This window comes from Phoxinus phoxinus, assembly GCF_949152265.1.
Source record: "Phoxinus phoxinus genome assembly, chromosome: 15".
NCBI classification, from domain to species: Eukaryota; Metazoa; Chordata; class Actinopteri; order Cypriniformes; family Leuciscidae; genus Phoxinus; species Phoxinus phoxinus.
The window spans coordinates 2,946,501-2,958,644 of record NC_136890.1 but is presented as its reverse complement, the minus strand read 5'-3'; the positions used below and the strand labels follow the sequence as shown (position 1 = coordinate 2,958,644).

The 12,144-nt window shown below is 40.9% G+C and overlaps 1 protein-coding gene across 1 annotated transcript in view; it reads right to left on the bottom strand.

The window, feature by feature from the left end:
* adgrd2 (adhesion G protein-coupled receptor D2) overlaps window positions 1-11,840 on the bottom strand; it is a gene marked incomplete at its 5' end in the record, with an annotated part of 38,646 nt that extends 26,806 nt beyond the window's left edge. The window contains 7 exons of the mRNA XM_079638356.1: window positions 1,530-1,808; window positions 3,372-3,457; window positions 3,549-3,677; window positions 5,043-5,696; window positions 8,471-8,716; window positions 11,618-11,678; window positions 11,799-11,840. Coding sequence (XP_079494482.1) covers window positions 1,530-1,808; window positions 3,372-3,457; window positions 3,549-3,677; window positions 5,043-5,696; window positions 8,471-8,716; window positions 11,618-11,678; window positions 11,799-11,840 — 1,497 coding nt within the window. The remainder of the gene's footprint in view (window positions 1-1,529; window positions 1,809-3,371; window positions 3,458-3,548; window positions 3,678-5,042; window positions 5,697-8,470; window positions 8,717-11,617; window positions 11,679-11,798) is intronic.
* Window positions 11,841-12,144: the final 304 nt, after the last annotated feature.

Genomic DNA, 12,144 nt, shown 5'->3' with positions numbered 1-12,144 from the left:
TAACGTGGCTATAATTCTGGATGCTTGAACATGTTGAAATATATAATATTATAATTATTCATAAGTATGCAGTGTCATAACTACATCTCTGACGTTTATAACAAACCAACCCGTTTGAAAATCGTTAGAAAATTGAGCAAGTTATGTTTATTTAAAAAGTACATGCACCATTAAAACACAATGTTACGAGTGAGCGAGCTGACTGTGGCAAGATGGCCGCCAGGTGCGGACGTCGACCTCCATTGGCCAGCAGCGTGGACGAGACATCTAGCCTTTATTATGTATATCTATGATGCAGACAGCGATGTTGATTTACAACGCCAACTTTTGATGAATTTAGGAGAAATCTACAGACGCAAATAGACAAAGTGTAGTAAAATAAAGACCTAAATGTGTATTTTGGACTTTTTTTTCACCACAAGTGTGAAAGAAGACACGTTATTGAAGACAAAATTGATCTCAAAATTGACAAGTGAAAAAACAACAATGTTTTTGCCTGCCTTAAGAATTTTTATCTATTTGGACTGGAAACGAGACAAAAAGACTACGGGCCCTATTTTGACGATCTGAAACGCAAGTGTCAAAGTGCAAAGCGCAAGTAACTTTGTGGGCGGATCCCGGCGCTGTTGCTATTTTCCCAGCGGGATAAATGACTCTTGCGCCTGACGCAAATCTAAAAGGGGTTGGTCTGAAGTCGCTTCATTACTCATAGGTGTGGTTTGGGCGTAACGTGAAATAAACCAATCAGAGCGTCCTCTCACATTCCCTTTAAGAGCCGGCGCGCTTGTTCCATGGCGGATTGCTATTATAACGGCGGGTTTGCCGGCGCACGCCAGGAGCGGTTCACAGCCGAGGAGACCGACGTTCTCGTCAGGACCGTAAAACACAGAGAAGTGACATTGGGGATGATGGAGAAACCACACAAATTAGCTTCGGTTAAACAGGCGTATAATTTGGGTAGCCTAGTAAATGTGTAGCCTAATCTAGATTTTTTTATTTTTTTTATCTAGATAGATCTTTTTCACATCTTCATGGACACAACAATGATTTCCCTCCTGTGTTAATATTTTTCCTTGTAATAATGTATGATTTGCAAAAATGAAAACTGCTGCATCTGTTTATATTAGAGAATCAAAGTGGATGCGCGTTAACATTATGGCCAAGCACGCGCCCTTAAAATACCATATCACTAACGCGCAACGCGCCACTGTCTTTAGACTGTTTTTTTCCTGGTCAATGGCGCAATTGCTTTCTAAAACTGGAAAATAGCACCATGGAAGTTTTGCGCCGGAACACGCCTTCTCTTTGCGCTGAATCGCCCCCGCGAGCGCAAGTTCACTCTCTAATTTACCGACGTGCGTCTGTGGAGGAAAAAGTCCGCTGTGCGCGGGTGCAGAATAGGAATGATACATGCGTCGGTGTTCAAAGTCAATTGCGCTGGGTGCAAGATAGGGCCCTACGTTTTAAAAGCATTTTCTTGCAGTGCATGTTGTCATAACTCATTGAGATTGAGCTGGGTCTTCAGTCACCTCTTTGATACTGTGCCATTTACTGGCCTCCTCTTGGCTGAGGAGTGAGTCTGCGATGGTGATGAAGCTCTGGCCGAGTCTCTCCGCATCTCGCCGGCTCTGGTTTGCAGTGCTGGGAAGATCAGCGGCCCGAGAGAGAACATGCATCAGAGAAACCATATCTCTGTCCTCCAGCGGGTTATGCTCCTTCAGGACCGCGCGCTCAGAGGCGTTCAGCAGACGCGACACCGAGCTCCAGCTCTGCCCATCCACAGCATCAGAGAACACATCGTCTGCCGTCTGAGAGAAACGGGACCAGACTCGAGTTAGACGGGCTTTATATTTCCTTCATTTAGTTTTTACATTACTATTAGGGGTGTAGCGATACCCTCGTGTCACGATTCGATACATATCACGATACTGAACTCACGACACGATATTATTGAGATACTCCAAGACATATGATAAAAGGTTGATTAAAATGCTAAATTTGATTACATTGTGTGTGTAAATGAATAGGCTTGGACTTGGTGCTGGAAACCCAAAGCACAGGACAATAGAGACACCAGAATAACAATATTCATGATTCTGAAGATGAAAATACAGAATTATTTTAGATGAATATGCTTGCGCTCTGTCACTGTAGATATATTTAAAATAATGTCGGCCATTTTTACTGGTAACATCAGACATTTGGCATTATCAGGACACACAAATATTCCCCTATTGCATTATTATACATTATATTCAACATTATATTTAGTAGTTTAATGTAGTACTGACACTAAAACTCTGAAAACGTGAATTTATTATTATAGTTATTCCGTTTTCGGTAAATTATACACAATACATATGGTCACTATCCACGATACTATAATAAACCCTAACGATCAAAATAATTAATCGGTTTGAGTAGGACAAACTTAAATTAAACTAATTAGTTCAGTCAAATTAACTTTTATGAGTATTTAGCACTTTCTTTTTCTTTCAAGTTCACAAAACTGATATATTTTAAGTAAACTGAACTTGTTTCATTGTTTTGAGTTTTATGAAATGATTTCTTTTAATTTAGACGAACTTAAGTTTCACTGAAACAGCTGGGATGTCTATTTCCCAGCATGCTTTGATGACTCAAATGCGAAAGGGAGAGTAAATGCTCAAATTAAGTGTAATATAATGTGTTTTTTTTGTGCCAGATTAATGTTAAGTGGGAGATTTAGTAGTGATTAATGTTTTGTTATGCTAATTTCAGAAGAATTTCTGTTAAAGTTTTAATTAAAGTTATAATTTCAGGATAGTTACCGTCATGGGGACGAGTGGAGCATGATCTTGATCTGAGAGCAAGTAATACCTTTATATTGTCGCACTCATACAGCAAGTGCTTCTGTACAACATACTATTGCTAATATGTTAGCAAATTAGTATGTTAGCAGATTAGCTTGTTAAAGCTAACTAAGTTTATACTAATAAAAGTATATTCACATTGAGATTATATGAAAGTTTTAAGTTAATTGTATGAATCAGTGTACTCATATCATACATTTTAATTGTTCTTAACTTGAAATGTTTAAGTACAAAATAAAAATCTGCTAGTTCTGCTTACTTAAACTTTGAATTTCATAACTTAAAAAATTTGAGGCAATTGATTATTTTGAGTTCTGCCAACTTATTCGGGTTTAACCTAAATGCAATATATTGTTGCATTTTTATATTGCGATATATTGTGACACGATATATTGTTACACCCCTAATTACTACTTGTTTTACTTTTATTGCTGGCACTCTTTGCTGCAGCTGTTTTTGGTTATTTGTAATGACACTGTGTGTAAGATACTCATGCTGAGAAAGCACTCGACTCTGTACCATCCCGAACTGCATGAGATCCTGCATGAAGTGGCTTGGGTTGGACCTTAGAGATTCCCTCAGTTCCTTCAACTTCAGATAGTGTTCTGCGGGTCAGAGAACTGCACTGTCAGGCCGAGCACAACACTTCAATACCCGTTCAGACTGTAATCAGCTACAGCAACGCTTCACACACACCTTTGCTGCTTCTGCAGATGAAAGGGAATGTGTGTGTGCAGACGGCAGAGCTGTACTGAGGCTGACCGTCAGACCGGCCATTAAAAACCTCACATTCCTCTTCCCGTCTCGGCGTCGTCTTCAGGGACCCTGCGGAAATAATTATATCCACCACAAATAAACAGAAACTTACAAATTACAATTCATTAATTTTCACATATTAGATGAAACAACTATTTAAAAAAAAAATGTATATATATATATATATATATAGAAGGAACGATATGTCATGCAAGCATGGCTGGTAGCATTAGATCAACTGCAACAATGCACAATTAAAGACATATTCAGATTATTTCAGGCAAAAAGACTGAAAAAAATCCTAAAAACAACCATAAAAAAATGGTTTATTACTTTCGACCAATAGGTGGCGCTGTGACCAAAAGGTGTTATGGTCAGAGTAAGGTGACAATGACACATGCAAAGTTTGGTGTCAATATGCCAAAGTATTGCAGATATAGAGTCTAAGTCGTTTTGGCATCATGCCATCAACTTCAGTATATGTTGTATATGAAAATGATTTTATCTATCGACACAAAATCGATTGTTATTTAATCAAAAGTTTTTGTCATTTTTGGAAATTTCATTATAACTTTTGACCACAAGGTGGCGCTGCCTTGAAACTTTGAGTACCGGCAGGGCATGGTGCCGAAAACATACCAAGTTTCGTAACGATACGCCAATGCGTTCATAAAATATAGCATTTTATGACAAAATCCAAATGACTGACGCCCAAAATGGCCGATAAGGGAAAAAGAGACCCGTTTTGTAATTTTTTGGCCAAACATTTTAGAAGTTATAAGCATAAAGAGCAATTTTAATATCTACTGACCACTAGGTGGCACTGTGCCGAAACTGTGCCTATAACCTCAGGTCATGGTTGTCATAAAACACACTAAGGTCAGAATACGCTAAAGCGTTGAGGAGATATAGCCTCACAGTCATTTTGGTGCGATATTCGTCTAATTCGTTTGCGCGTTATTTAATAACGGTTTGACAAATCAACTTGAATTCTATAACTTTTTGTCAGCATGGTAAGAAGATGATCTGGTTCAATTTTCGTGAAAATCGGAGCAACGGCCTAGGTGGAGTTCGAAAATGTAGGTTAAGGAAAATTCAAAATGGCGGGAAAATGCCCCTTCGGTACTTGGCCCATAATTATAGCAATATTTATTTAGAGATCCCACATGAATATTCTGCCATTTAACAAAAAATTATAATAATTCAAAATATATAATAAACATAATTCAAAGTAGACATTTAAAGCTACAATGGACACTAAGAATTAAATTGCAAATATGATAGTAACAAAAACATTTATTAGGCAAAATATTTAGCAAAAATTTTAAATATTAAAGTATTAAATATACATATATATTTTGTATTTGTATTATATTTTATATTTCTATTATAACAGTGCATGATAAAGTATGTTATAATAATAAAGAAGCTAACCTGGACAGTTGAGTGTTGCAGAGACGTTCTGGACGGAGGGATGGACAGTGATGAGGCTCCAGTCCCGCCCTCTGAATAAAGCTCTGTGATTGGTCAGCTCCGAGCAGGTGTTCAGCGCCTGCACCTGTTTTAACTCCAGAGCGTCACCCCAAATGTTCAGGTCAGTCAAGTTCCCAAAAAACGGCTCCGTGAAAGTTCCACCAAAGGTATCCTGGTCCTGCCCCAATATAAAAATCCCGTCTCCGTGTATATCATTCACCTTTTCCCGTGCCTTCCCATGCCCAGAATCTCCCGTTCTGCCGTCCACATAGATCGCCCAATACCCATCGTTTGAGCGCCACGTGACGCAAACATGGTGCCAGTCTCCATCAATGGGCAGCTCGGCTTTGTACGGGTGATGTTGTCCTTGAATGAGGAGCGCTAGGCGGACCTTTCTGTCGGCGTGGCTCCGCTTGGACTCGTCGATCTGTCCGCGCAGCTGGAACTCGTTGATGAAGACGCGCGCGGCGTACGAGAACACCGTGGACACGTTCTCGTGCCGCGGGTCCCACTGCACGCGCACGCAAACGCTCACCGCGGACAGTGACGGGAAAGACGCGTTCACTCTGGCATAGCCGTCCGTAGACTTGAAAGATAAGCCTGGGAAGACCGTTTCTGGGAAGGTTCAGAGATTTCATCAGACATCAGAGAGTTCACCCAAAAAAGAAAATTAGCCCATGATTTACTCTCCCTCAAGTCATCCTAGGTGTATATGACTTTCTTCTTTCAGACGAATACAATCTGAGTTATGTTGAAATTATCCTGGCTCTTCCGATCTTTATAGTGGGAGTGAATGGTGCCTTTGATCTTGAAGCCGAAAAAAGTGCATCCATCCATCATAAAAGTAATCCTTACGACTCCAGGGCAATGTTGTTTTCGTCAACGATGACGATAACGCAATTATTTCGTTGACGCACCTTTTTTTTATGACGATAACGTTACGATGACTAGCTAAAAATGGCTCTAAGGTGACTAAAACATGACGAGACGTTTTCGAGTTTTCGTTGACGAGACGAGATGGAACGAAAATTATTATAAGTCTGACGTTTACAATGTCATTTCTGCCTATTTTGCGTGAAATCGGTCTGTTTTGAGCTAAAAAAAAAGTATCAGCAATGCCGCATTCTAATCGTTGTTGTACGATGTACGATCAATAATGAAAAAAATCCCATAATGTACGATAATTTCAGAATTGCCCGCAAATCTGAATCTCTCGGAATCTAGATAGAGCGAGTAAGAGCGCGCATGTGTAGCGCGCGCACAGCCAGAGAAAGGGAGCGAGAGACCTTGCGTGTGTGTGCTAGTGTGCGTGTGTGCCTCACGAAGCGCATGTAAGGACCCAACCAATCGAATTATTCAGAAAGTCTAGTTTATTATGCAAAGGTTTTAAGGTTAACTGTTGTTTTATGAATTGCAACTTGCTGCAACCTGTCAAACCTAAGCCCATTTCCAATACTTTTTAACCTAAATTAATTTATTAAAGACTACTTTTTTTCTTTCTTTTTTTTTTACTAAAAATGACTAAAACCTTTTTGTGTTTTCGTCGACTAAAACTTGACTAAAACCTTTTTGCGTTTTCGTCGACTAAAACTTGACTAAAACTATCAAGTTTATAAGTGACTAAAATGTGACTAAAACTAAAAAGCATTTTCGTCAAAAAGACTAAGACTAAGACTAAAACTAAAAGGGCTGCCAAAAACAACACTGCTCCAGGGGTTAATAAAGGCCTTCTGAACCAATGTGAAAAATCTCCATATTTATAACTTTATAAACTTTAATCATTGGCTCTCCGTTGGGTCAGAGGTCACTCGTCAGACGTCGGGTCAGAGGTCACTCGTCAGGCGTCGGGTCAGAGGTCACTCGTCACTCGTCGGGTCAGAGGTCACTCGTCAGGCGTCGGGTCAGAGGTCACTCGTCAGGCGTCGGGTCAGAGGTCACTCGTCAGGTCAGAGGTCACTCGTCGGGTCAGAGGTCACTCGTCAGGCGTCGGGTCAGAGGTCACTCGTCAGGCGTCGGGTCAGAGGTCACTCGTCAGACGTGGGGTCAGAGGTCACTCGTCGGGTCAGATGTCACTCGTCAGGCGTCGAGTCAGAGGTCACTCATCAGGCGTCGGGTCAGAGGTCACTCGTCAGGCGTCGGGTCAGATGTCACTCGTCGAGTCAGAGGTCACTCGTCAGGCGACGGGTCAGAGGTCACTCGTCAGGCGTCGGGTCAGAGGTCACTCGTCGGGTCAGATGTCACTCGTCGAGTCAGAGGTCACTCGTCAGGTGTCGGGTCAGAGGTCACTTGTCAGGCGTCGGGTCAGAGGTCACTCGTCAGGCGTCGGGTCAGATGTCACTCGTCAGGTGTCGGGTCAGATGTCACTCGTCGAGTCAGAGGTCACTCGCCAGGCGTCGGGTCAGAGGTCACTCGTCGGGTCAGATGTCACTCGTCAGGCGTCGGGTCAGATGTCACTCGTCGAGTCAGAGGTCACTCGCCAGGCGTCGAGTCAGAGGTCACTCGCCAGGCGTCGGGTCAGATGTCACTCGTCAGGCGTCGAGTCAGATGTCACTCGTCAGGCGTCGAGTCAGAGGTCACTCGCCAGGCGTCGGGTCAGATGTCACTCGTCGAGTCAGAGGTCACTCGCCAGGCGTCGGGTCAGAGGTCACTCGTCGGGTCAGATGTCACTCGTCAGGCGTCGGGTCAGAGGTCACTCATCATGTGTCGGGTCAGAGGTCACTCGTCAGGCATCGGGTCAGATGTCACTTGTCGAGTCAGAGGTCACTCGTCAGGCGTCGGGTCAGAGGTCACTCGTCAGGTCAGAGGCCACTCGTCGGGTCAGAGGTCACACGTCATGTTTCTGGGGTCAAAGGTCACTCTTCCACCGGAACCAGACTCGCATACGGCCGGTACCGGAAACCAGTGATTACAGTTTATAAAGTTATAAATATGGATATTTTTCTCACACAAACGCATTGCTTTGCTTCAGAAAGCCTTTATTAACCCATGGAGTCGCATGGATTACTTTTATGATGATGATGCACTTTTTTGGGCTTCAAAATAACAGGCACCATTCACTCCCATTATAAAGCTGGGAAGAGCCGGGATATTTTTTAATATAGTTAAAGAAGTCCTATACACCTAGGATGTTTTTTTTATTGCGAACATTAAGGAAACATTCCATTTTATCATTTTGGAAACATTACTTTTAAATGTTCTCTGAACATTCTGAAACATTAAAAAAATAGATGACCGGGCTACTAAACCGTCCCATGAACGATGTTTTTGTTCTAAAGTTTTGAGAACATTATTAAAAACCACATAACTTTGAAAAAACACTCTAAGTAAGATTGCAGGAAGAGCGTTTGCTCATCATAACTGGTTAGATTGTCTCAGAACACCAAACTTACTTTGTTGGGACAGTTGGGCGGTGGGGTTCTGGCTTCTGTTGGCTCTGAACCAGACGGGGCTCTTGAGGTTGGACCTGAAGAGTAACTTCTGCGCTCCCTCCTCGTCCTCTTTGACCCCTGAGGTTGTGAGGGCGCTCGACTGACCATGGCAGTAACGCAAAGCCTGTTTGAAACTGAACGATGTGTTCACAAGCAGGAACATGGCATCGTTCTGGAGCAGAAGGTTCGAGTCTGGCACATCTGATTCTGCAACAGGTTGAGATGGAGAGAGGTTTAATTCGTATTGATAACCACAGGCTGCCATTGCAATTCAGAAGCCCGTTTCAAAGAATATGTGCAATGGCTCTAAATTGTAAGCCACCTATTAAAGCAGCGCTATGCAGTTTGGGGAATTTATTTGCTGTATTCTCGCTTTTTGCTCGCAGGTTTCTCTATCTAGCGCTTCGGAGTAGATATTTGACAACACTGTCGAAAAACTTGTTGGCGACTCTCAGATGCCAGAGGCTTGTAGATCAACAACATCACAGCAGACGGGACATTCTTTAAAACGTCTTCTTCATTCGGGTTCGAACCGCGTGAGGGAGCGCAATAATGACAGAATTTTAGCAGATTTTTTTTTGCCGTAAAGCAATTCTTTACATCGCGAGACATGATATCACGCGATACTTCCTGACGCCTCATCTGGCGGCCCGCCGGCTCAAAGTTGCAAGTGTGTTTTCTCCACTCACAGGCGATGGGGGGGGGGGCGAGACGACCACCATTCAACCCGAAAAAAGTTATATAACCATTCCAATGACTCCGAAGCTGTTCAGTTAAAGGTACAATATGCAATATTTTCTGTCGCCAGAGGCCCTACATTCCAAACAACAGCAACAGCGGCGTAGCTTGATGACGATGTGAAGGAGCGTGGAATCATGGGAACTGTCGTTTTTAACTCCACCGTGGATGTAAATCAGTCAGACGGGAATCGAAAAATCATGTTCATGGACGAGGTAAAGTTCTATTTTTATAAATGTTGCGTTTAATGACATGCTTTTGTTCCATTAAAATGAATTAACCGCAAGAAAAGTAAGGTTTAATACTAAATTGGTTATCATGTTACTATATTTGTCGAATTCATTGTTGTGATAACGCAGCGCAGTTTTATGTGTTCTAAACAATTGTACACAAATGTACATGCCCACATCATTTGCCAAAAGACAGATTCCTCTTTATGTATAACACATGCTATATTTATTTACATGGCCATAAACACCAGACGTGATAAACAATGTCAATAAACTAAACACAAGCCTAAAGCAATAATACTTTCCTTACATAAACAGAACTATTACCGAATGCTACATTTGGAATATATAAAATTGACCCGTGCGTTTATGGGACTTGTGTTTGTCGACAGAACCGGCTGCAATCGGTAAATAAAATTTGTTCCACAACGACTGCACGAAGCAAGCTAACGTTTGTTGCTCGATAGACGCTACAACTACAACTCCCGCATTTGTCCAGGACTCCGCGCAGTGCGAGCGGAAACTGAGGGTGACGCGGATATGACGCATTAACTGGCGACTCCAGCTCACCCCCGCTCACACGCCCCGCTTCCTCGGTTAAAATCGCCATTTTCTCACGATCTAAAAATAGTTGGAAACATTTGGGATATTGTAAGTAATCAACTTAACTAAATATATAACACTGGCCTTGAGATTTTGGGATATTTTAATGCACAAATATTACATATTGTGCCTTTAAGGTAAAAAAACTTGCATAGTTCACCTTTAACCTACTGTTTATTGGATTGATGTATAAAATCAATATCACATTTGCAAACGTGCTGATATTCAGGAAAACAGCACTCTTGCTCATGTGATACTGCTTATATATATGAAAAACAATAACTTATAGGTTTTTTTTACACAATATCTAGGTTTTTGGGAAAAAAATAATTAATTTTGGAGATTTTTTTTCCCAAAGGTCCCATTAATTTTCTGACCTTGGCTCTTTTTCCAGTGCATGCGGTTTCAAGATAAACGCTACTGGTTTACTTCCAAATGTTCACATATTTAATACATCCAATAATAAAAGGCTTTATGGTTAAGCATCTGTGGATCACATAAAAAAAACTATGCATAATATCTGTCTTGATGGCATCGATCAGAAATAATATTGTTAGTTTGGTATATGAACATATTTTTTGAAAAAGTGATGTTTTTCTTGGCGGCCCAATTTACCTTAACCCACTCAGGTAAAATGGGCTACATGGTTTCAGCTAAAATGGGCCATCATCTGTGTCAATGACACACATGTGTTTTGAGTGTGTGTGTGTGTGTGTGTGTGTGTGTGTGTGTGTGTGTGTGTGTGTGTGTGTGTGTGTGTGTGTGTGTGTGTCTCACCATGACCCCACACACCATGACCCCCTGAACAGTAATAATGGTAGTAGATATTTTATTTACAGTGAGTATGGCACACACACACACACACACACACACACACACACACACACACACACACACACACACACACACACACACACACACACACACACACACACACACACACACACACACACACACACACACACACACACACACACACACACACAGTTCCAAAAACTTTTTTAATTGCACATTTTAATATGTGGGTTTGCCCCCAAAATGTTTTTTTTTTTTTAATGGCAGTGATTTTTTAAATATGTTTGTTTAATGCACTTTAAATGTTATGTGGCTGTATAAGCAATTGTGTTTTAAAATTAAAATTGATGATAAATTACTATTTCCCTTTGCAGTTTGACTGGCCCATTTTACATGAAACTGCTCATAAAAAAAAGTTGGCACAGCTGATGTTTCAAGAACTATAGGGCCTAAATAATTATATTTTATTAAATAATTTCAACACAAAATTATAATCATTATAGTCATTATTAATCATAAAAACACATGGAAAGGGCATATATGGTGTTGTATTATTGTCCCAAACGATTTACCAAAAAGTGGCCCAATTTAGCTGATATCACCCGATTGTGTGAAACAGGTTTTTTTACCAAAGTTTTGATCATGTTGATCAGGAGACATCAGAAATTCATGTCAAATATGATACGACATGCTTTATAGGGTTAATTGTTGTTTGTGAGGGTAAAACACAACATTTACTTACCCAAAATTCCTCTTTCTGCCCTGTCTGACCATGATTGAGTTGGTTCACACGAACCCATAATCTTCATTGTAAAACATACAAAGAAGAAAAAAAAAAACAGAGAACGTGGGTATTTAAAATTATCATTCTTGAAGAATTTTAAAAATGAGATATGGAGAACGAAGTCGGAATTTAACATTACCACTGCATTAGCCAAAATCACCCCAAAGAGCAATGAAGACATCTTCACATCTGGACAAAGCAGGACAAATAATGATATTAACAAAGCAAACCGAAGCAAAACTGCATCTCAACTCATCAGCTGACCTCACTGCAGTTCCCACTTTTACAACAAAGCCGACAGTTCCTCAGTCAACCTCGCTTGTGTTCCTCAAACGGAACAAAACAAAAACAAATGAAACACAGCTGTATGTCACACAAAACTAAATATTACTGAACTGAAGTGTTCAAAATTATGAGTCCACATTAAAAAAATCAAGCAAGTGGCACATTTTTGGATTTGTTACCTTTAAATAAAATGTGCTGTA